General features: G+C 43.0%; 1 protein-coding gene across 9 annotated transcripts in view; it reads right to left on the bottom strand.

Annotated features, from left to right (window-relative positions):
• CHRDL1 (chordin like 1) overlaps window positions 1-26,312 on the bottom strand; it is a 119,978-nt gene that overhangs the window by 37,313 nt on the left and 56,353 nt on the right. For 5 of the 9 annotated variants that reach the window (XM_082716445.1, XM_082716443.1, XM_082716450.1 and 2 more), the window contains exons 5-6: window positions 8,744-8,886; window positions 6,773-6,866 (exon numbers count right to left, since the gene is read on the bottom strand). In XM_082716445.1, the coding sequence (XP_082572571.1) occupies window positions 6,773-6,866; window positions 8,744-8,886 (237 nt within the window). Of the gene's footprint in view, window positions 1-6,772; window positions 6,867-8,743; window positions 8,890-26,312 lie in introns of all 9 variants that reach the window. The other 4 variants (XM_082716449.1, XM_082716446.1, XM_082716442.1 and 1 more) reach the window with 1 other exon arrangement.

The following is a 26,312-nucleotide window of genomic DNA, read 5'->3' as shown; positions in this document are numbered from 1 at the left end:
CGTTTTTTTAAAATAAGCTCTATCCCAACATGGGGATTGAACTCATGACCCCAAGATCAAGAGTCACATGCTCTAGCAACTGAGTCAGCCAGGTGCCCCAGCACAAAGACTTCTGAGTAGAGGTATAGTATGGCTAAGGTTATCTTTCTGCAAGATGAAGCTAGTAGTAGTGTACAGGAGTCATCTACCAATCCCCTCTCAGTAAATCCTATCATTTCCCCCCGCCATCTCTAACTCAGTGCTTCTCAACTTTGGCTGCACATTGAAATCACCTCCCTCACCCTCCACCCCCAGCCTGAACATAAACCTATCAAGGTAATTCCAATAAACACCCATGGTCAAAAAACAATGCCCTAAATATATTTCAGATTGGTCTGTTTCTCATTCTGGAGTCCTCACCCTATACAAGACGTGGTGCTAGGTCATTTTCCTGCATGATCTCATTGAAACCTCATAAGCACTTGGAAGTAGGTGCTAACAACATTCTCCCTGTAAAGATTGTTAGAAAGACTGAATGCACTGCTCATGATTATCCAGCTAGGAAGCAGCAGGACTGGGCTTAGAGCCAAGGCAGCCTGGTTCCAGAGGCTCCTGTCTGAACCACTATTCTCTACTCTGTCCCCAAAACAGGCACCTGCCCTCTCACATTAAGACAGGCTACTGCACTCCCCTTCTGCCTGGCCTCTCCCCTTGCTTTGCTGCCTCCCTCCAATCAAGTATAGATGCAACAGCCAATGAGGTCTTTTAAAACATCCACTGGTTCATGTTATGCCCAGCTCATAACTTTCCAGCGGTTTCCCAAGGTACTTAGAAACTGAATACAAACTCCAGCCCACAGCTTTGAAGGTCCTATATGGTCTGAACCCGGTTCCCTTCTCCAGCCTCATCTCCAGACAGGGTTGACTACTATCACTACAGGCCAGCTACAGATCCTCAGATGCCTCGAATGTTCTGAGCTCTTCCTTGTGTAAGGCCCCTGAATTTTTTCTTCTGTCCAGAATGCTCTCCCTTCAGGAGTTTTGCATGGATGGCTCTTTTTCATCTTCCAAGTCTGAGCATAAATGTCACTCAGAGAGGCCTTCCCAACCACCTGATCTAAATGCTGTCCTTATTTCCTATCTTGTTTCTTATCTTAGTTCTTTATTTTCTTCATAGTACTGACATTGTAACAATTTTTATTTCTTTGTTTATCATTGGCCTTCTCTGGTAGAATTTAAGTTCCATAAGAGCAAAGAAACAATCTTTGCTGCTATGCATGCCATGTACGGTTGTAGAGGGTACTGCACAAATTTGCTGCACCGAAAGGAGTGAATTCACAAGGATTTTCTGGCAAATGGTGGTAAAGTCTCTTAAGTAAAAGGATTCTCTTTGTAACTTGCATAAAGATGCAATATAGTCTGACAGTGCCCTGTATCCTTTTTTTTTTTAAGATAAAGATTTCACTTATTGATTTGACAGACAGAGATCACAGGGAGGCAGAGAGGCAGGCAGAGAGAGGAGGAAGCAGGCTCCCTGCTGAGGAGAAAGCCCGATATGGGGCTTGATCCCAGGACTCTGGGATCATGACCCGAGCCGAAGGCAGAGGCTTCAACCCACTGAGCCACCCAGGAGCCCCACCCTGTATCCTTTTTTTTATTAATTTATTTATTTTCAGCATAACAGTATTCATTATTTTTTCGCCACACCCAATGCTCCATGCAATCCGTGCCCTCTATAATACCCACCACCTGGTACCCCAACCTCCCACCCCCCCACCACTTCAAACCCCTCAGATTGCTTTTCAGAGTCCATAGTTTCTCATGATTCACCTCCCCTTCCAATTTACCCCAACACCCTTCTCCTCTCTAACTCCCCATGTCTTCCATGCTATTTGTTATGCTCCAAAAATAAGTGAAGCCATATGATAATTGACTCTCTCTGCTTGACTTATTTCACTCAGCATAATCTCTTCGAGTCCCGTACATGTTGCTACAACAGTTGGGTATTCATCCTTTCTGATGGAGGCATAATACTCCATAGTGTATATGGACCACATTTTCCTTATCCATTCGTCCGTTGAAGGGAACCTTGGTTCTTTCCATAGTTTGGCGACCATTGCTGCTATAAACATTGGGGTACAGATGGCCCTTCTTTTCACGACATCTGTATCTTTGGGGTAAATGCCCAGGAGTGCAATTGCAGGGTCATAGGGAAGGTCTATTTTTAATTTCTTGAGGAATCTCCACACTGTTCTCCAAAGTGGCTGCACCAACTTGCATTCCCACCAACAGTGGAAGACGGTTCCCCTTTCTCCACATCCTCTCTAACACATGCTGTTTCCTGTCTTGTTAATTTTGGCCACTCTAACTGGTATAAGGTGATATCTCAATGTGGTTTTAATTTGAATCTCCCTGAGGGCTAGTGATGATGAACATTTTTTCATGTGTCTGATAGCCATTTATATGTCTTGATTGGAGAAGTGTCTGTTCATATCTTCCGCCCATTTTTTGATATGATTGCCTGTTTTGTGTGTGTTGAGTTTGAGGAGTTCATTACAGATCCTGGATATCAAACTTTTGTCTGTACTGTCCTTTGCAAATATCTTCTCCCATTCTGTGGGTTGCCTCTTTGTTTTTTTGACTGTTTCCTTTGCTGTTCAGAAGCTTTTGATTTTGATGAAGTCCCAAAAGTTTATTTTTGCTTTTGTTTCCTTTGCATTTGGAGACGTATCTTGAAAGAAGTCGCTGTGGCTGATATCGAAGAAGTTACTGCCTATGTTCTCCTCTAGGATTCTAATGGATTCCTGTCTCACGTTGAGGTCTTTTATCCATTTTGAGTTTATCTTTGTGTACGGTGTAAGAGAATGCTCGAGTTTATTCTTCTACATATAGCTGTCCAGTTTTTGCAGCACCATTTATTGAAGAGACTTTTTTCCACTGTATATTTTTTCCTGTTTTGTCGGAGATTAATTGACCGTAGAGTTGAGGGTCCATATCTGGGCTCTCTACTCTGTTCCACTGGTCTATGTGTCTGTTTTTATGCCAGTACCATGCTGTCTTGGTGATCACAGCTTTGTAATAAAGCTTGAAATCTGGTAACGTGATGCCCCCAGTTTTATTTTTGTTTTTCAACATTTCCTTAGTGATTCGGGGTCTCTTCTGATTCCATACAAATTTTTGGATTATTTGCTCCAGCTCTTTGAAGAATACCGGTGGAATTTTGATCGGAATGGCATTAAAAGTATAGATTGCTCTAGGCAGTATAGACATTTTAACAATGTTTATTCTTCCGATCCAAGAGCATGGAATGGTCTTCCATCTTTTTGTGTCTTCTTCAATTTCTTTCATGAGTGTTCTGTAGTTCCTCAAGTACAGATCCTTTACCTCTTTGGTTAGGTTTATTCCCAGGTATCTTATGGTTCTTGGTGCTATAGTAAATGGAATCGATTCTCTAATTTCCCTTTCTGTATTTTCATTGTTAGTGTATAAGAAAGTCACTGATTTCTGCACATTGACTTTGTATCCTGCCACGTTGCTGAATTGCTGTATGAGTTCTAGTAGTTTGGGGGTGGAGTCTTTTGGGTTTTCCATATAAAGAATCATGTCATCTGCAAATAGAGTTTGACTTCTTCATTGCCAATTTGGATAACTTTTCTTTCTCTTTGTTGTCTGATTGCTGTTGCTAGGACTTCTAATACTATGTTGAACAAGAGTGGTGAAAGTGGGCATCCTTGTCTCGTTCCTGATCTCAACGGGAAGGCTGCAAGCTTTTTCCCATTGAGGATGATATTTGCTGTGGGTCTTTCATAGATACATTTGATGAAGTTCAGGAATGTTCCCTCTATCCCTATACTTTGAAGCGTTTTAATCAGGAATGGATGCTGGATTTTGTCAAATGCTTTTTCTGCATCAATTGAGAGGACCATGTGGTTCTTCTCTCTTCTCATATTAATTTGTTGTATCACATTGATTGATGTGCAAATGTTGAACCACCCTTGTAACCCAGGGATGAATCCCACCTGGTCATGGTGGATAATCTTTTTAATGTGCTGTTGGATCCTGTTGGCTAGGATCTTGTTGAGAATCTTAGCATCCATATTCATCAGGGATATTGGTCTGAAATTCTCCTTTTTGGTAGGGTCTTTGCCTGGTTTGGGGATCAGGGTAATGCTGGCTTCATAGAAAAAGTCTGGGAGTTTTCCTTCTGCTTCAATTTTTTGAAACAGCTTTAGGAGAATAGGTGTTATTTCTTCTTTGAAAGTTTGGTAGAATTCCCCAGGGAATCCATCAGGTCCTGGGCTCTTGTTTTTTGGGAGGTTTTTGATCACTGCTTCAATCTCGTTACTAGATATTGGTCTATTCAGGTTGTTGATTTCTTCCTGGTTCAATTTTGGGAGTTTATAGTTTCCCAGGAATGCATCCATTTCATCTAGGTTGCTAAGCTTATTGACATATAACTGTTGATAATAACTTCTGATGATTGTTTCTACTTCCTTGGTGTTAGTTGTGTTCTCTCCCTTTTCATTCATAATTTTATGAATTTGGGCTTTCTCTCTTCTTTTGGATTAATGTGGCCAATGGTTTATCGATCTTATTGATTCTTTCAAAAAACCAGCTTCTAGTTTCATTGATACGTTCTACTGTATCTCTGGTTTCTACCTCATTGATCTCAGCTCTAATCTTGATGATTTCCCTTCTTATGTGTGGAGTTGGTTTGATTTGTTGTTGATTCTCCAGTTCTTTAAGGTATAGAGACAGCTTCTGTGTTCTGGATTTTTCAATTTTTTTGAGGGAGGCTTGGATGGCTATGTATTTCCCCCTTAGGACCACCTTTGCTGTATCCCATAGGTTTTGGACTGAAGTGTCTTCATTCTCATTGGTTTCCATGAATTGTTTCAGTTCTTCTTTGATCTCCTGGTTGATCCAAGCATTCTTAAGCAAGGTGGCCTTTAGCTTCCAGGTGTTTGAGTTCCTTCTGAACTTTTCCTTGTGATTGAGCTCCAGTTTCAAGGCATTGTGATCTGAGAATGTGCAGGGAATAATCTCAGTCTTTTGGTATCCGTTGAGTCCTGATTTGTGACCCAGTATGTGGTCTATTCTTGAGAAGGTTCCTTGTGCACTTGAGAAGAATGAGTATTGTGTTGTTTTAGGGTGGAATGTTCTGTATATATCTATGAGGTCCATCTGGTCCAATGTGTCATTCAATGCTCTTGTTTCTTTATTGATTTTCTGCTTCAATGATCTATTTCTGAGAGAGGCGTGTTAAGATCTCCTACGATTAGTGTATTCATATCAATATGACTCTTTATCTTGATTAACAGTTTTCTTAAGTAAATGGCTGCTCCCATATTGGGAGCTAGATATTTACAATTGTTAGATCATCTTGGTGGATAGTCCCTTTAAGGATTATGTAGTGTCCTTCTGTATCTCTGACTACAGTCTTTAGTTTAAAATCTAACTTATCTGATATGAGAACACTACCCCAGCCTTCTTTTGAGGCCCATTGGCATGAAAAATGCTTCTCCATCCCTTCACTTACAGTCTGGGTGTATCTTTAGGTTCAAAATGGGTCTCTTATAGACAACATATGGATGGGTCCTGTCATTTTATCCAATCTGCAACCCTGTGCCGTTTTATGGGCACATTTTGGCCATTCACATTGAGAGTGATTATTGATAGATACATTTTTATTGACATCGAGTTACCTTTGAAGTGTTTCTTTCTGTCGATTGTCTCTATATTTCTGTTCAATGCTATTCTTAGGATTTTTCCTCTTTTATAGAACCCCCCTTAATATTTCCTGCAGTGTCGGCTTGGTGGTTGCATAATCTTTTAAGCCTTGACGGTCTTTGAAACTCTTTATCTCTCCATCCATTTTGAATGTCAGTCTTGCTGGATAAAGTATTCTTGGCTGCATGTTCTTCTCATTTAGTGCCCTGAATATATCTTTGACAGTGCCCTGTATCTTTACTCTACTTGCCAGTATGTATCTAGCTTCTGGCACAGAGCTGAACTTAGAGTAGATGCTCAATAAATATGTTGATTGGATGGAAGGAAAGAAGACGAAATTAGAATACTGCTAGAGGGCAAGCCAGAAAGGAGAGGGATATAGAAGACAACTGATAGATTTAGTAATTTGAGAAGAGGAAATAAAAGAGAAATGAAAGGTGATTATTCTTGATCTTAGAGAGAAAACAGATGGCACCATTATTAAAGATAAGGGAAACTAAATAAGAAAACACTAACTTGAGAAAACATCAGTGACATTTTGGCTATAATTTGAGAAGATGATGCCTTTGCCTTCCATTTTGCTTTTCCTGAGTTTGTCACTGTTTGACTGTGGCGCTTTAAAGAATCTATCTAAATTTGAGGTTTTAAAGACTTTACCTAATTTGCCCTGCGCAGTCTCCAAAACGTCAGGGCTTTGCAAAACCTGCTTTTCCTGTTAAGGTTGTGCATGGAAATGGATTGTGTTTCACAGGACCTAACATGGAGGCCTGGCTAGAAGGGATTAAGGCAGAAGCGACGCAGACACTCACTTTTCTCCATAAATGATGCTCACTCTTTCTCTCCTGCCACACACCAGGGCAATTTCTTTCAGATAGTGGCCCTTAAAATCAGTGTTTCCTTCCTCCCTTTGGTGAATGGACTTAGCTTCCCCCAACTCTGGCTAAAATCTAAGGTGACATGGGAAAATTCCCTTGCTTATGAGACTGGCCAGGCATTTCCTTCTCCTTTAAGTCCTACTATCCAATATGGCAACATCCCTCTGTCGTGGGATCTGGGACACATACCTCTGCATAGCCGGCAACAGGAATCAGGAACGGAGACTGGGAATGCACAGGTTAACTTGGGGCAAGTCTTGAGACCACAGTACACATTCCCCTCCTGCCAAGGAGAAACAGAATCAAAGGTCAGGGGGACATGCGAATAAGCGTAAAGGCTTCTTAGCTCGGGACCTGGGATGAGTAGGGACTTGAAACATGGCACTCCTTCCCAGTGTTCTCCCTGGGTTAGTTCTAGACACTTCCTAAATGTTATTATGCTTTATTTTCTTCTGTTTACTATTTCTTCATGCCAGAGACCATGTTACTGAAGAGCTGGCCCTCCTTGTTGGGCCTCCTCATCTAAGATGGTACAAAGCAGTCCATGTAAGGGCCACCATTGGCCCGCCAACCCCCCCAAAAGGTCTTTTTCCTCTCTTTTCTGTTCATTGTATCCCCTAGTCCCCAACACACCCCAACTGGATATTGGGATCTCAGGAAATGCAGATCTGCATGAGAGCCACCTTTTATAATGCTCCAAACCAGGGAGATGAGCTCTCTGGGGTAATACAAAACTATACAAGATGATCTGAATGGACAGTTCCATTCAGCATAAGGCAAAGGAGAAGAGCAAATCTACCTGCTATGTCTGTCTTTACATAGTTTCCACTCCCTAAAGTTCTATGTTCCAAACATCATTCCTTAAACCTTGTTTTTTTAATATCTTGTTCATTTATTTGAGAGAGAGAGAGAGAGAGAGACAGAGCACGAACAGGCAGAAGGGCAGAAGGAGAGGAAGAAGCAGGCTTCCTGCTGAGCAGGGATCCCAACGCCATGGGGCTCGATGCCAGGACCCTGAGATCAGGACCTGAGCCAAATGCAGATGCTTAACCATCAAAGCCACCCAGGTGCCCCTAAACCTTCTTCTTAGAAAGATATTATCTGGGGCTAGAAAGGTCCCTGAAAAGTCATTAGTAAGGGAAGGCCACAACCAAATTCTCCCAAACTACCGAGATACCATATTTTTACTAAAAGTCACCAAGGGAAGAGATTCTAGAACTTCCCTCTGCATGAAATCCAGTGTTTAATGCCTTTACAAGCCAAAAAGTTCCTACATTGAACTTCATTTCCTCACACTTCAGTTGAAACAGCCATTTTCTTCCATATTCTGGTTCCACCTCTTACATTTTCTGGACTGCACAATTCCATGAAGATATAATCAATATACTCTATTCCTAAGGTATATAAGGTTCTTCTGACAGATTAGGTCAGAGGAATAATAATGTTTTGCTGAGAGAGTTCTCACTGCAGGGCATCAGGGGCAAACTGATTGGGAGAATACATCAGATGGGAACCAAGAGATAGCTCCATTTTTTTGTGAACTGGACTGAGTGGCCTTGGATGGCACCAATGACTTTTCTGCCCCTAGCATTCCCAAGGCTTCAAACAGTTGAGTTCTTCTGATGAAGGCTTTGCTGGGGTCACCCTTGTTAAAAGGAGGACAGAGCAAGACCATCAGCTCATGTTTGTGCATTTAAACAGTCCTAATGTTTTAGTAAAGACCAGGATATGACTATGTCTGATTTCTTTCACATAGGTCAGGATTGTTCAGGGCTCTTGAAAATCAGGGAGTCTGGACTGACAGGATTAGGATTTAAATGCAATTCACCTTGGGGTGTCCTGGGTGGCTGAGTCAGTTGAGCGTCCAACTCTTGCTTTCGGCTCAGGTCATGATCTCACAGTTTGTGAGATCAAGCCCTGAGTTGGGCTCCATGCTCACCGGGGAGTCGGCTTGAAATTCTGTCCTTCTCCCTCTGCCTCTGCCCCTACTTGCTCTCTTTCTCTCTCTCTCTCAAATAAATCAGTTAATCTTTTAAAAAAAATGCAATTCCTCTTCCTTCCAAACACCTTATAGTGTAGCCTCCAAGTACAGGTGTAAGTACAGGAGAAGCTCTGGTGTTGGGGTAGGGCTAGCAGGGACATTAAGACACCAAGTCTTACCGAACAGCTGCACTGGGTACACTGATTGGGTTGCCGGTTCTGAAAGAGCCCTTCAGCCACGAACAGCTCACCATGTTGGTAAGTGGTCCCGTTGTACTCACACGACTTGCTGGTCACCTTATTGTTCGTTGGTGGTAGGGAATCTTCTGGGACAGGGTGGAGAAAAACCATACCAAGTATTGGCTTCACTGCAAAGAATTTCATAAATCCCAACAGCAGATGGGGCTGTATCACACAGAGGGAGTTAAAAGATAATTCCTGATTCAGTGGCTAAATGGCAATGGGCATGACCATCCATCTATTCTTTCATTTGCTGAGCATTTATTGAGCACATGTTGTGTTCCAGGTACTGTGATAGACATGAGAGAGAAATCAGAGAAGGACAAGGACCCTGCATTCACAGAGCTAAGAGACCAGGTAAATGACATGTTAACTTGCCTGCAAGGACGGAGTCCTTTCAGAAGAGGAAACATCTATTATAACAGCCTTTGTAACTTTACCCCCTGTCATGTTTCATATCGCTTGGCATGTGCTTGTATGCTTATTCTGGCCTCTGGAGTCCTTGCTTTTTTTTTTTAAATGAAATATAGTTGACATACATAGTCTTTGCTTATTTTTAATTCCATCACTAAGCTCACCCTCTCCTTCCACTCTTTTCCACCTGCTGAAGTCCTGTCTGATTTTGAAGGCTCAGGAAAAGTCCCTTTTCCTCTATGACATACTCTCTAACAGCTCCAGCACACGACCTGGCCCTCTCCAAACATGTGATTTCTGAAATACACAATCAAGCACTCGAGTGTTACTCTAACTCCCATTTGTGACTTAGAGTCACCTAGCCAACAATTTATGAAGAGATTTCACATACATTTTTATAAGGGAGCCTCATAACAACCCTATCAACCAAGTAAATCATATCCTTAACTCCATTTTTCACTTGAGGATAACAAGACTCAGAGGTTGACTTTTCTGAAGTCCCAGATGTAGTAGGTGATGACTCCAAATTCCATCTTTTTCTGTCAACCTAGGTACACATGTGTGTGTCCTGCTTTTTAAGGACTGGGTTGCTGCCTTATAGAGTTCCTGTTCTCTGTGGTGTCTAAATCAGGGTTGTCATGGAGCAAAATATTAATGCACCAATGCATTTGATGAGTTGATTCTAATCAATGGTCTCAAGATGTCTTTTTACACACTCACGTTTGCACACACACACACCCAGCAATGAACAAGTCCCCAGATTAAGCTCATAGCTGATGTACAAACTAACAATAGATGTAAATGGGGCTTGGAAAGTGCCCTCTGTAGAATAGCACAAAAAGAGAAATCAAGGGAGTTGTGTGTTTCATTAGGGGAAGGCTTAGACAGTTAGACCATCCTTTCTTTCCCATCAGTCGAAAGTATAATGCAAATGAGTCCATCTTATGGGTTAGTAATAACTCAATACAACCATTTAAAACAACAGAATGATGCTCTGGTTTCTCTTGAGATCATATAAATCTTTCATTTTTTGAAAAAACAGAATGAAATTATTGTTAGGATATAGGTGAAAATTATAAAGGCTAATGGTAATAGCAGTAATAATAATAATAATAGCTCAGATTTACTGAGCCCTAATTAATATACAGGGTACAATGGTGAATGCTTTTCCATACGTGATTACATTGGCTTTTACTAGTACCATTCTGAAATGGACATGATTATGCCCATTTTGCTGATGGGGAAACTAAAGCTTAAGAAACTAACTGTCTTGCCCCAGGTCTCACAATTAGCGAGCTTCGGTAACACCAACATATGAACTGATATCTGACTGATTCTAGAATCTTCCATACTTCCTACTACCAAGGAGGGTGTTAATCATATCAAACCTGTAACAAGGGAGGGGCCGTTTAATTTAAAAACCAAAACTGGGGCACCTGGGTGGTTCAGTGGGTTAAGCCGCTGCCTTCGGCTCAGGTCATGATCTCAGGGTCCTGGAATCGAGTTCCACATCGGGCTCTCTGCTCAGCGGGAGGCCTGCTTCCCTTCCTCTCTCTGCCTACCTCTCGACCTACTTGTGATTTCTCTCTGTCAAATAAATAAATAAAATCTTAAAAAAATAATAAAAAATAAAAACCAAAACCAATGGAACATGAAGGCTGAGTTGTCCCCCTAGAATGTTTTGGTCTACAATACCCAGGAAACTGATATCACATTTACTCTGGCTCCAACAATTTGCGTAACTAACTCAATTCTATACTTTGCTATGTAACTTGACCTATGAGTTCTGAGTAACTCATTCCTTGTGTGTTAACTAATTATTAATGACTCCTCACAGAATACAAAAGTAGTTCCTTAAAAAGAAGACTTAGGGGCACCTGGGTGGTTCCATCGGTTAAGAGTCTGACTCTTGATTTCAGCTCAGGTTATGATCTCAGGGTGGTGAGATCTAGCCCCACACTCAGCAGGAAGTCTGCTTGAGATTCTCTCTCTCTCTCTCTCTCTCCCTCTGCCACTCCCCTCACTTGCATGTTCTCTCTCAAATAAATAAATCCTAAACAAAAGAAAAAAAGAAGTCTTAGCTTCTAGAGCATGCTTAACTCATACCAGTTGACCCTAAGTGCCTGCTCCGGCCCACAGGTACACACAACCAGACAGCTGCAGCTGGTACACAGGAGTAAAATTCACTGGAAAAAAGACAGAGGCAGGCCCATTCACCCCTCTGGGCTCTAATTATACCAAATCTCAATATTTTGTGGTGAAGGAAAACTGGGATGACCTACAAAAGAATATCAACCATGACTCTTACAGGAGTTGACAGATCTTTGGAATGCCAAAAGAAAAAAATAAGGTTGGAATTATTTTGCTACAGAAGAATGTGGATTGATTTTTGAAATGGGCCTTCTACCAAGGGATTGATGGGGAAGCAACTGCAGGGTGAGGTTTTCCAGTGGAATCATGACCTTGAGAGTCTTTCTTGCAACAGTCTTCAGAGTAGCCTGGCATAGAGTCTTTTAATCTACCCAACAAGAGATGGGGAGAAAGCAAAAGAGAGAAACACAAAACAGAATCAAAGAAAAAGAAACCAATTATGAGCATACTTATTGCTAGTTTTACACAATACATTTATCTTAATATCTTTCCATTTACTCTTATTTCATACTTTTAATAACCCTAATAGAGTGGTGAGAGAATTACAGAAATGAGGCTATTGATATCCCAAAAGATTTGGCCCATGTCACCCAGATATTAACAGGAAAGCCAACTTAGAAATAGTTTTCCTGTCTTGAAGTTTGTGCTCTTTTTATAGAGTGGGTGTTAAACACTGGCAGATGGAAAGGAAATGAAATCCATACCTGGAAGAGATATCTGTGTTTCCATGTTTACTACATCCCATGATCATTGCAGCATTATTCACAATAGCCAAAGTAAAGAAACAGCCTAAGTGTCAGTCAATCAGTAGATAAAGAAAAAGCGGTACATACATTCAAGAGAATATTATTCAACCTTTAAAAAGACATCTCACCACTTACAACAACATGACTGAACCTGGAGGACATTATGCTAAGTGAAATAAGGCAGATACAGAAAGGAAAAAAATTGTATGGTCACATTTTTTGTGAAATCTAAAAACACGTTGAATATATAGAAGCAGAGAGTAGACTGTTTCCTTTGCTGTGCAAAAGCTTTTGATCTTTAATAAAACCAAAAGACAACTGACAGAATGGGAGAAGATATTTGCAAACAACATATCAGATAAAGGGCTAGTATCCAAAATCTATAAAGAACTTATCAAACTCAACACCCAAAGAACAAATAATCCAATCAAGAAATGGGCAGAGGACATGAACAGAAGTTTCTGCAAAGAAGACATCCAGATGGCCAATAGACACATGAAAAAGTGCCCCACATCACTCGGTATCAGGGAACTACAAATCAAAACCACAATGAGATACCACCTCACACCAGTCAGAATGGCTAAAATCAACAAGTCAGGAAATGACAGATGCTGGCGAGGATGCGAAGAAAGGGGATCCCTCCTACACTGTTGGTGGGAATGCAGGCTGGTGCAACCACTCTGGAAAACAGCATGGAGGTTCCTCAAAATGTTGAAAATAGTTGAAAAGCTACCCTACAACCCAGCAATCACACTACTGGGTACTTACCCTAAAGATACAAGTGTAGTGATCTGAAGCGGCACGTACACCCGAATGTTTATAGCAGCAATGTCCACAATAGCCAAACTATGGAAAGGACCTAGATGTCCATCAACAGATGAACGGATAAAGAAGATGGGGTATATATATACAACGGAATACTATGCAGCCACTAAAAGAAATGAAATCTTGTCATTTGCAACGACATGGTTGGAACTAGAGGGTATTATGCTTAGCAAAATAAGTCAATCAGAGAAAGACAACTATCATATGATCTCCCTGATATGAGGAAGTGGAGATGCAACATGGGGGGTTAAGTGGGTAGAAGAAGAATCAATGAAACAGGATGGGATTGGGAGGGAGACAAACCATAGGTGACTCTTAATCTCACAAAACAAACTGAGGGTTGCTGGGGGGAGGGGGGTTGGGAGAAGGGGGGTGGGGTTATGGACATTGGGGAGGGTATGTGCTTTGGTGAGTGCTGTGAAGTGTGTAAACCTGGCGATTCACAGACCTGTACCCCTGAGGCTAGTAATTCATTATATGTTAATGAAAAATAAAAAAGATTATATTAAAAAAAATAGAAGCAAAGCATAGAACAGTGGTTACACTGGGGGTGGGGGAAATGGGGGAGATGTTGGTCAAAGTGTATAAAGTTGCAGTTACATAAGATGAATACGTCTAGAGATCTAATGTATAGCATGATGAGTATAATTAATAATACTAGATTGTATCCCGGACATTTGCTAAGAGAGATTTCAGGTGTTCTCCCCACAAAGTAAATGGTAACTACATGAGGAGATGATGCTAATTAGCTTGACTTTAATAATCATCTCAATATATATAAATATGTATATCAAATCAGTATGTTTTATACCTTAGACATATACAATTTTTACTAAAGAAAAGATTGTTTTCTTAAACTTGGAGGTAGGATCATGGAGTCAAAAACCCCAGGGTGGGTAACCACTTTCTCTAACCTTGCCAAGTCACTTTACCCCTTTGGGCCCCAGTTTTTCTATCTAAAAATGGGATGTATGGAATTGTTGAATCATTATATTGTACACCTGAAACTAATATAGCACTGTATGTTAATTATAGTAGAATTAAACATACACATACATGAAAAAAGGCACCCCCAAACTTAGTGGATAAAAACCATAAAACCCCCAAATCACCATAATAATAAATTAATTAAATGGGCAGGGACACAAATGCTAGCTGTACAGTAAAGTCGAACAGCAAGGACCTTCCATTCCTAATTTAGAACACAAAGTAAAGAATGCACACTCCTGAAAATAAATAAGAAATAAGTAATTAAATTGGAGAAGTGACTTGTAATCTGCAGTTTTACTGAATAAAAATGGGACTCAAATCTCCTCTTGCATCTTTAGAATGGGCCAACACAGCATGCAGGGTGCCATCAAAGCAAAGAAGGCCACCTGGTACTCTCCACTCTCCCTTCCTAGATTTTCCAAGGTGGCTGGGCTTCTAACCAACTATTCCTGGAACACATTCGATGTTCCTGGCCAAATACCGGAAGAAAATCAGTCCAAGAAAAGCTAACCTCAGGGCCCCTCGTGACAATGGTACTCTGAGGAGGAGTGGGACGAGGACATGATGGGGTCAGCAGACAAGGGCGAAGCCATGTGACTACAGTTGCGCTGGGAAAAAAAAACTGTTCCTTCAATGCTCCCCCTCCTCATTAGGGATGGTCTCACATGTAGCAGAACTATGGGGGCTTGGAAAAATGCTCCCCTATCCTCTGTATCTCTCCCTTCCTTTGAACTCACTGGTGCCTAAAATGCCATCACTGGAAGTCCATTCCTTTGGGATAAATGGTTGCCTTTTGCAATCAGATTTTTATAATCCCAGTATTTCTGTGAGAGGTTACACATGGTCCAGAACATCTCAGTATGAATAACTTTGCCACAAGTTTGTTTTGTTTTGTTTTTTTGCTCTTCAGAGAAACTGGCAAATTTTACCAAGAAGTCTGTGGTCCTATCCCACTTCCTTTGGTACACCATTCTCTCCCCTCCTGGCACTGGCCTTCTTCCCACCTTCCAGAACCCAAAATCCTCATGCTGGCTGCTGACTTCTCTACTCTCTCTACCCTCAAATTTCTATTTTCTTAGCAGGCCACTTCTTGGCAAGTCAGGAAGGCTGCTTGTATGTCAGGAGACAAATCAGCTCCCAGTGTTTATGAGAGAAATGCAAACCTCTCCAGAGCTTCAAGGGATCAGTTGCCAATCTCCTGGACTCCAAGTCCCTCCCTTCTCTTGCCCATCACTACTGTTACTTGGGTTCCTACTTGACACTTGATGGCTGAGCCTGGTGCTAATGTTTCCAGTCTGGTTTTCTGTCATTCTACTGGTGTGGTCCCAGCACATCTGCAGACCATGTTGGAGGTGTGGTGGAGAGGGAATTTAGAGATGACGATAGAAGGCTTGAAGTAAGAGTTTGTCTTCCCTTTAATTATGATGATACACAACATAGAACCATATAGTTCAAAGGGTTTGACCCTAGATCTGAGAAACATGAGAAGGAACAGGCCAAAGGAAGGGGCAAGGAAAGAAGTCCTGAAAGAGAGTGTTGTTTGTAGGCAGTGTTTTCTGCTCTATCTCACATCAGTGCAAACAAAAAGAATCGAACCTGGTTTCTGAGGTCTGCGAACATTGGGCACAAAACCCAGCTTTGGCATGTCTTTGATCTGTGACCTTGGGAAGGTTACTTGATCTCTTTGTGCCTTGGTTTCTTTGTCTTCAAAATGAGAATGTCCTCTACCTTACAAGACTATGAAGATAAGAGATCACTTATTTTAAAAAGCCCCAAAGTATCCAGTACATAATAATGCCCACAAATGCCCATAAATGGTAAGTGGTGTTGGTATAGAAATAAGGACCACAGAAGAACATAGAAGGATTTCTTGCTTCCATGGATAACTGGACAGTTAATTAAATGGCGATTGCTTTGTGCTTACGTGTACGGTAAGTGCTCTGGGGTTAACAATAGTTAAGAGACTATTTTCCTTTTCTCCCCCCTTCTTCATTTAACATCTGCTTATGGGGGATTTGACTATACCCAGCACAAACAGGTCCTCAAGATTACCATGAAAATAATTGGTACCTTGCTGGGTTGGAGCTGCAGAGGTAAATAAGACTTGACCCCGACTTCAAGGAGAATCCTGCTTTCATTGGAGGGGCTGGCATTAAAAGATGTTAGTTGCTAACATACTTTATGATAACTCATAAACATTGAGGCTGGGAGGCCAGATTAGAACCAATTGCCAAACTATGTCAAATGGGAAAAAATGTCACCTGCATTATGAACAATTTAGGTTGGACACTAGAAAGTAATCCTTAACCATATTTCTCATTCCAAAATTCAGTTTGGGGAGTTTCTGTTAGAAAATAATAATTCTACTTGAAGGCCAAAGGCTAGACTAGGTGAATATTCTGAGCCCCTTCCAACCATAGAAAATCAATCATACCAAGCTGGTCACAGTTCTCTACTCCTACTTGTGGGACAGAGCCTAGCTAGGACTCTGTGTTACCAGTCTGAACACTATGAGATGGTTCTCTCCTCCCAACACTATTCAACACCTCTGGACAGTGGTAGCTAGTACAGCAGTTCCAAAACAAATTATTTTAAAGTGTATAAATTTGGGTTGCCTTTTGGCCTTGGCCCAGATGGGAAGAAAGCAGATGACTAAGGGTGCCATGGGAAACCACTAAGCTCCTGCAAGAAGTGCTGCCATAGCTGACGGAGGGACAGCTGGGTGCTGCATAAAGCAAGGACAAAATAAATCCTGCAGAATGAATGCATCCCAAACAGTGGCTGTGTCTAGTCCCCTTCAAAATAGGAACAGGTGTTCAGCCTCTGAGGCCATGTGGGTTCAGGTGAGTTGTTCTCTGGAATGCTAAGAGCAAAGGTACTGCTTCAAATGGGTCCATCAGCCACAACTGCGATGCCTACTATTTAGATTTCTTCCTTTCATTGCTCCAACCCCTCTTACCTCTCTTTGCCCTGGGCCTCTCCAAGGGGCAGCTTAACTGCACCTGCTTTCCTGGGGCAGAGACTTAAGATTTCCAGATCTTTCTTCAACTGTCCTCTGTGGAAACCCAACTCTTCTCTGGCCCATCACATTGAGGTCTTGGTAGGGAGGATTGGGACTCATCTTCTTAATTCATACCAAGGTGCCAAGGGAAGACAACTTTTGGAAACACGCTGTTTTTCTAGATTATGAAATCATTATGTGGGCTTCTGGTGCTTTATCCATAATGAAGCTGTAGAGCATGAGGCAAGAGATACGGAACCTTCCAGAACTTAGGGCTTATGTGGAGGAGATGACTGAATACAGCCTCCAAGGTCTGTCTTACTAGGAGGAGAGGCCTGACTTCAGTTTCCCATTTGGGTCCAAATTCCAGCTCCACTATTAATTAGTTGCCACAGATAAGCTGAGCAAATCATTTCATGTTACTGAGTCTCAGTTCCCTCATCTAGAAAATGGAACTGATAATAAGATCTACTTCAAACGTTGTGAAGCACCAACAAGATAATGTGCTAGCCATAGAACTGGGCATTAATGCTTAGTAAATGCTGCTACTGTTATATTACTATTAGCTATAAAAGATAGAATTTCTGGAAGGCAGGAAGTAGGTTGCTAAGAGAAGAGATGTGGGGCTGCCTAATCTTTACAGAAGGTGTTTGCATTAGACTGAATGTCTATGTCCTCCCTGCCCCACAGATTCATATGTTAAAAACCTAATCTCCAGTATGATGGTATTAGGAGGTGGGGCCTTTGCAGAGGACAGGAATAGACACTTTTCTGAAGAAGAAGGTGCCTGCGTGGCTCAGTCAGTTAAGCATCTGACTCTTGATTTTGACTCAGGTCATGATCTTAGAATCGTGAGACTGAACCCCACATTAGGCTCTGTGCTCAGCATGGAATCTTCTTGAGATTCTCTCTCTTGCTCTCCCCCTCCTTGCACTCTCCTCCTCTCTGTCTCTCTCTCTAATAAAAAAAATAAAATCTTAAAAAAAAAAAAGAAGATGGGGCACCTGGGTGGCTCAGTTGGTTAAGTGTCTGCCTTAGGCTCAGGAGCCCCCACGTTGGGCTCCCTGCTCAGCGGGGAGTCTGCTTCCTCCTCTTCCTCTTCTCCTTCCCCTGCTCATGTGTGTGATCTCTTAAATAAATAAAATCTTTAAAAAAAAAAGAAGACCTACAGATGGCTAACAGATACATGAAAAATGCTCAATATCACGCATCATCAGGGAAATACCAATCAAAACTACAATGAGATAATCACCTCACACCAGTCAGAATGGATAGATTGAACAACACGGAAAACAACAGATGTTGGCGAAGATCCAGAGAAAATGGAACCCTCCTACACTGTTGTTGGTAATGCAAGCTGATGTAGCCACTCTGAAAAATGGTATGGAGGTTCCTCACAAAGTTAAAAATAGAGCTACCCCATGATCTGGCAATTGCGCCACTAGATATTTACCAAAGGTTACAAAAATACTGATTCAAAGGGATACATGAACCCTGATGTTTATAGCAGCAATGTCCATAATAACCAAACTATGGAAAGAACCCCAATGTCCATCAACTGATGAAGGGATAAAGAAGTGGTACGTATATGCAGTGGAATACTACTCAGCTACCAAAATGAACAAAATCTTCCCATTTGCAACGATGTGGATGGAGCTAGAGAATATAATGTTAAGTGATATCAGTTAGTCAGAGGCAAGTATCATATGATTTCATTCCGATGTGAAATTTCAGAAACAAAACAAAAGAGTGAGAGAGGAAAACCAAGAAACAGAGTCTTAACTACAGGGAGCCTGATGATGGTTTCCAGAAGGGAGGTGGATGGGGGTAAGGGGGGAATAGGTGATGAGGAGGAAGGAGTACACTTGTGATGAGCACTAGGTGCTGTATGGAAGTGTTGAATCAGTAAATTGTATATGTGAAGCTAATAATACACTGCGTGTTAACTAACTGGAATTTAAATACAAACTTGAAAGAGAAGACAAAAAAGGAAGTGGGACCTTTGGGATGGAATTAGGTCAAGATGGCAGAACCCTCCCAAATGGGATTAGTGCCCTTATCAGAAGAGACCAGAAGGAAGGGAGGTGATCTCTGTTTTCAGCATGAAGGTGGCTACCTGTAAGCCATGAACTTGGGTCTCACCAGATACCACATATGCTGGCCAATTGATCTTAGACTTTCCAGCCACCAGAACTGTGAGAACTAAATGTTTATGTTGAAGCTACTCAATCTCTGGTATTTTTGTTCCAGAGGCCCAAGCTAATACAGTTGTTTTCCACTGCCCCTTAGAACTTCTCGAAAATGGCCAGATTCTGTGTGGTGACTAGAAAGTCACCTCTGAGCCATCACATTCACCAAGAATCCTCTTATGCCCATGCTCTGGGCTGACTGGCCCTTCCAGCTAAGGCAGAGCTCCCAAAGGTGGCAAGCCCACTCTGTCCCTAAACTCTCTTCCACTTTGCTCCACCAGAATGCCTGACACGGCCCCAGGTTCAAGCATTAGTCAAAAAAGGGCTTTACCTTTTCCAGAGGTTTAATGAGTTCACACTAGAGAATACTAAAGACTGGAAAGGAGTCCCCTGATGAAGAGCACACCCATCATCACACCCACAGTGTGCTACCACTTCGCACCCACCAAGGATGGCTATCATTAAAAAAGAAAAAACATCAATTGTTGGCGAGGACATGGAGAAATCAGAAGCCTCATCCACTGCTGGTGGGAGCATAACAGTATAAAGTTGTGTAAAATGGAAAACAGTCTGGCAGTTCCTCCAAGTTCAATACAGAGTTACCACCTGAAACAGTAATTTCACTGCTGGGCATGTACCCAAGAGGAGTCAAAGTTGGGACTCAGATAAGGTATGCAAATCTTCACAGCAGCGATATTCACAACGGCTGAAAAGTGAAAACAACACAAGTGTCTATCAATACATAAAACGATCAGTATATCCACAACAGTGCAATACTATTCAGTTAGAATAGATCACTCTCGAAAACATTAGGCTGGGGAATAAAGCTAGTCACATAATGTCTGTTTCTGCTTATATGAAAAGGCCAGAACAAGCAAATCCAGAGAGACAGAAAGTAGATCAGTGGATGCCAGGAGCTATGGGGAGGGTTGGGGGGGGGATGACTGCCAGTGGGTATGAGGTTTCTTTTGGGGATGAAGAAAATATTCTGGAACTGGACAGTGGTGACAGTGGTACCTTGTGATGACACTAAACCCAACTAAACCGTACACTTTAAGAGCGTAAATGGTATGTGAATTATATCTCAATAAAGTTGTTAGCAACAAAACGAAACCACTAAACAGCCTACAACACGGACACCAGGGCTAAGTATGGGAGTGGGGCGGGGCCTGGACAAAATGAAGGTGCTGCTCAAGGTGACAGGGAGGCAGGCAAAGAGGGAAAGGTAAACGAAAAAGGAAAGGAGAGCCCACAAGGGGGCAGGGCTGGCGTGCGGTGGGGTGGCGAGCTCAATCCCAAATCTTAGTTTTGTCTGGTGTTCTGTGGCCATGCCACAGGGTACCCACCTTGGGAGACCGGGCAGGTCTGCCAGACCGCCGAGCGAAAGGAGGGGTGCGGTGATGCCAGGGAGGATTTCCCTGCTCGGAATCTTCAAAAAGACTGGTTCAGACCCACAACTTCTGCAAGATTAGTGGCCTCCGTACTCACTCTCCCCAGCCCAAACCCCAACACCCACCCCCCAACCCCGTGGGGGCTCAGGCCAGGAAATTCTTGCTGCAGATTCAGATCACTTTGCAGCTCAACACACAGACACAACACCCTGTCCCAAGCAAGAAGGTGCCGAGTGAGAAGAAACAGTCATCTGCTGGTCCAGCTGGAGAGCAGAGTGGAAGAAAGTGCTGAAAGCTCACGCCCTGGTATAATCCGCGGCTTTCCTCCTCACCCGGAACCCATCTGTGGGCTGTTTTTCATCCCACTTCCCTTAATGTTTCAGCTGTTGGCAGTCAGTAGCTGACCCTGCCTGGATATGCCCTCTTATCAGACAGATGCCAGGAAGGATGGCTTGAGGAGAGGGTCTGGGCCAGAGAAGACGACGTCTCTCTGCAGCAAACATTGCTGGCAGCCTGGGCACCAGATCGGGGGGAATGGGGGGGGGGAACATGCTTTCTTGGCTGGCTGGTACCACTGACTTGCTCCACTCAGTCTGCTTCTCTGGGCCTCAGTTTTGAAAGAACCTGCTTGCATTTGTGAGTAGGTATAAATATTCATCAGGGGCAAGCATTTCAGTCGCTTCTACTTCACAGGGCAGGAGTCAAAATACACAAGATTACATTTTTTTGAAATGGCCCAGGGAGACAAGAAGCTATACCCAACATGGCCCATCGATGAAGATTATCTCCGGTTTACCAAGAGCATTCCACGGAAGGCAAAAAGACAATTATCCCTGAGTCTGCTCCCGTGGTCCAGGGTCCAGAGCTTACTATAGCTCATAATGGTTTGGCCAACTCCAAAAAGGTCCCTCGGTGTGTGATTTGCCGCCTCTCAGATAGCAATTCTAGCCTTGAGGTGTCAGTCACCTGCCTGTTGACAAGCTCTACATGGGCAGCAGCCCCGTGGCAAGGACCTAGCCCGGGGAACGAAGCACATCTCAAAGATCCATCCCCTTGGCTCAAGAGCGCTCTACTTCAGACCACCTGGGTCTTGGCCCCGCTGTGCTCCTCAGCAAATGTGCACTGGCTCACACTAGACCCCACCACCTCCCCCGGACTACACTTTGCTTCCTCATATTTTATCTAGCCCTTGCTGTTCATCCCACATGCTCTGATTTCCTGTAGCAGCTCCAGTGGTTTGTCTGTACTTTACAGTCTAACCCCTGCTAACAAGGGTACTGTTTGCTAAGTGATCCAGAAGGATAAAGGAGGCAAGCCTTATGTCTTGACTTCTCTGTCTCCTGCTGGCTCCAGCGCTGGAACAGCAGAACAAAAGTTCACATAGTAATATAAGCTCACAGGTTGCGAGTCTATTCTTAATTCCCTTAAGACATATATGCATCCAACCAGGAGCAAGTTTATTCTTCACTTAAGTCCCAGAGAACCAGAGAGCTAGAAGCAGGACTCTTGAAAGGGCTTCTGAAGGGAGTTACAAAATTTTGTGTATGAGGGTATGTGCATTCTATCAAGAAGAGGGTCCATGAGTTCCATCAGCTTCTCTGACCCCTAAGAGGTGCCTCTGTTAGTTTAAGATAAAGGGAAGAGCCTTTGGGGTTCACCTCAGCAGCATGGGAACTCTGTTGCTAATTCAGTCCCCGTTCTTGGGTTCCAGAGCTCCACATGCTCATTTTTAGCTTTCTGTGCGCTGTGGAAAGCTTCCCATAATCCAATCTTTAGAAGGAACCACTATGTTCTGTCCTGTCAAAATGTCTTCTGCTTTACTGAACAGCTTTATTATCAGCTCCATTATTCAGCTCATGGACCATTCCAGTCTCATTACATAAGCCTTCTGGAGTTGCCTGTGTGTATCACCACGAGGCAAGCGGAAATGGCCTCCTCTCTCAACAGATGCTGATGAAGCCCAGAGTTGCCAAAGGGACCCTCCCTGTTAAGTAGAGCCAAAGCAAGGACTCAGGCTTAATTTTACCTTGAGCCACAAAATGTGAAGGCAAAAGAAGCCTGCTAAAATCCAGTCCAACTGGGGGAAAGGGAAAACAAGTTCTTCTATTTTCAGGGGCTAACTCTCAAATCCCAAGTCTTCATCTGAATTTGGGATTATGCAGTCCAACAATAAGAAGCCCCTTCTTCAGTGGCTCTGATAAGTTGTTATCATTCCTATGCTACTCTACTATGGATTTTTACATTTTTTTTCTAATTACCCAATGGTGTAATAAGTGGACTCATAGTTGAAATGGGAATAGGAAATCAACTAGGCCACATGACACCTAATTGTTAATGACAGGTTTTGTGGTAACACGTCACTCCCTGCCATCCCCCTCTTTCCCCTAAATAAATTAAGAACGAGTTCTACTATTACTCTGTTAGTTCTAATCCTTTGGGAATAAGTCTTTTTTTTTTTGAAGGTCAATGACCCTTTGAAATGAACAAATTAGTCACTACCCTCAAGCAGCATTTACAGAAACAATGTGAGGCATCTGGCTGAGACAGTGGGGAGCGTAGTCAAGCATTCCTTTGTATTGCCTACACCAGCATTTCCCAAGTCCGCTCTGCAGAGCACTCCTAGTCCGCAAGATGTCCTGTGCAAACAAAATTCTGTGCTTCAATAAAGTTGAGAAAAGATTCATAGTCTAGGTTCACAATATCCCTTTCAGCGCATTGATGGATATCCCAAGTCCCATAGTAAAGGACCCTGTTTCCTTACAAAACCACATTGTCTCTAACTGAATTTACCGAAACACTTCAATATTATTTTTTCCTCGATGGAATAGCTATGAACATCCTGGGAAGACTCATAACTAGTTATTTTGGGGATCTGGATATCTGCCATCTTGTGGACACCAGACACCACTGAATTCAGGACCCTGCTCCCACTCAGTCTCTCAACCTTTGGCTAAGACCTAACGTGTTTCTCCCTAGGCAGCTGTGTCACATTCCCTAAGCCTTTTCTTTTTCCTTCCCTTTCCTTCCTTGCTTTCATTAGTGAGTCCTGTAAAACAAGAGAAAATGCCCCCTAATGAAATACCGTTAACTTGAACCATACAGTTTGGCACTTGTGACAATGGCCCAGTGACATCCTCCCTGGCTCGGGCACCAGGGAGGATGGAAGTCAAGCCCAAGAGTTTGGATTTTTTCTTGTAGAGGAAAAGAAGCCAGTGAAGTGATTTCAGCAATGAAGTGAGCTGGTGAGATTAATATTTCTGAGAGGCCGGTCTAGGATGACTGGAGGAGAGACCTTAGGGTGGGAGGCAGAACATGTCAGGAGGCTAGAGAAAGGACCCATTGTTATCACATTACATACTCAGGGAAGAAAAGAGGCATTCAGTACTTGAGGATTAACTGAGAAAACGTATCCCGAAACATGCGTTTGTTGTGTTTGGAAAAGTGTTAGTGGCAGGCTTCAGAAAGTGGTCCCTGGAGGCCATTGGCAGAGGCTGAGGGAAGGTGGTGGCAGACGAAGGTTCCAGGCTGCTGGAGAAAGTCGGAATGCTCTGAGGAAAAATCAGTCCACCTCTTCATGAAAACCAAAAGAGGCAGTTCATCCGCCTTGTCATGGAACTACCAGAGGAAAAGACAGGGTATCCTGTTTCCCCCTTCAAAGGAGACCCTTTCAGTATGGAAGCTGAAGTCCCTATTGGGCCAAGGGTAACATAGGTAAGAGTGTACAATATGGAGAATGAAAAGGAAGTGTTTAGGGAACCCATGTTCAAAAGAACTGCACTCCTGCTTACCATGGGTTGACAACTCTTCCTCAGGAAATGGATGTGTGAATGGTGAAGAAATGTCAAAGATCCCTTGCAAATTTCCAGTTGGAAACTCTTGACAGCCAGATGTCCACAGGATGTGCCCTGCCCCCACCCCATTTTCGAGTGAAGTGATTATGGGCAATGGTGGTTGTAGGGGTCAGAGGCTAAGCAAGTTAAGGTTTGCTGCCGTCTTTGCATTTACCAGGACTGGAAAGTTATTTACCAGATTGGATCACTGCTTTGAGTCACTGATTCTCAAAAGTGCGGGGGAGGGGGGTGAGTCCCTTCATTCTCAAGAGGATCAGGGTCTCTGGTGGGAGTGGTTTCAAGGTTCACAGCCTGGCCCAGCCCAACTTGGGAACCACTCAGCATCACGACAGATGTCACCAATGGAAGTGTGGTATGAGCAGACACTTCAGAGGTGGAAACAGACCTACCAGCCATGGTTCCAATAACTATAGCATCAGTATCATTCACAACTGGAAATTTACTGACGCATGCTTCCCCTGATCAGGCTCTGTGTTCAGCACCATATAGGTTTGTGTGCATTTAACTCTGTTCTCTGGAATGCCACCCCAGGAGGAGGTAGGTGTTGGTATTATCTCCCTTTACAGGTGAGGTTGCTAAAGTAAGGAAGTGATTGAACTGGAACTGGAAGTAAGGTGGTGTCTGGCCCCAGAAGTGGAGCTACACTCTATTGCTTTCCAGATCCATGCTGCATTGTTTGAAAGCACAGCTTGGCTAAAATAGCCACCCACACAAAACCCTGTCGGATACTCGAATTGCTTCTCTGAAGTTCCCCTGTCTGAAAAGAACCCCTTGCCTCACTCAATGCTGGCTCTCACACACTCTCTCTGGCACAGAGGAGGTCTAACAAAATATAAGGATCGAAAGGAAGCACATGACCACCTCATCTCCAGCAAACCTCAAAGGGTTAGGGCCGGTGTGCAGAAGTCGGTGGGGGAGGCTACAACCCTGGGTTGTGCTTTCTTAAGAATGGTAGAAAAATTTTAAAAAACTGCAGACTGATTACTTTCTTAGTCACCTGGCCAATGAAATAATCTGGGAACAGAACAGTTCCTTCTACAAAATCGGAAAATGGCATCAATGGCCAGCTCTGCTTCTCAGAGACCACCCACCCTCTACTCAAATTGTGGTGGGGGACCAGCAGCATTAGGGTCACCGGGTAGCCCGTTAGAAATGCAGAATCTCAGGCCCCCACCCAGCCCTATCAACTCTGCATTTATGTTTCAACAAGAGGGCCAGTGATTCCCAAGCATGTGAAAGTTGGAGAGGCACTGCTGCAGGGCTTCAGGCTCTAGAATCCATCTTCTTTTGAATTTTCGATAATACCCTAGAAATGGAGTCAGCTGCTCATAGGTTCATAAGGACTGAGAAGGCTTTTTCTCTTCCAGTTCTGGACATATACACGTGACGTTCATTCCACACTGTTTCATTCTCTGCCCCATGGGAGCAGAAGTGCAGGTGATCTTAAAACTGTGCTCCCTGCCACCCCAAATCTTTGTCTCTAACTGCCCTCTCTATGAGAAATGGCAAAATACATTTAATTAAACACCAGGATCCTGCGGGAAGTTTGGGTATGCATGCAAGGTCACCAATACTTTCAGACTACAGCAATGATTCTCAACCAAGGGCAGTTTCCCCCAGAGGACCTACCTATCTGGCAGTGTCTAGAGACATTTTTGTTGTTGTTGTTGTTGTTGTTACGAATAGGGGACAGTGCCATAAGCTTCTAGTGGGTGAAAGTCAGGGGTGCCACTAACCAACCTCCAGTGCACAGGACAGTGACTGACAACAAAGAATTCCCTGACCCCCGAAGAAGTTGAGGATCTCTGGATTGGAGGAAATCATAAAAACAAATGATCTGACCCATAAATATTCAATATAAAGCCAGGAAGAAATGGAACTTGAAAGGGCTTTTTACATTCTGACCAAGAGCTGTGGGTTGGACCCAAAAGCTCTAGCTGCCCTCGAAAGA

The sequence above is a fragment of the Mustela nivalis genome (assembly GCF_964662115.1).
Source record: "Mustela nivalis genome assembly, chromosome: X".
Lineage (NCBI taxonomy): Eukaryota > Metazoa > Chordata > Mammalia > Carnivora > Mustelidae > Mustela > Mustela nivalis.
Note: the sequence above shows the minus strand (reverse complement) of the source record. Positions and strands in the feature narration are given on the sequence as shown.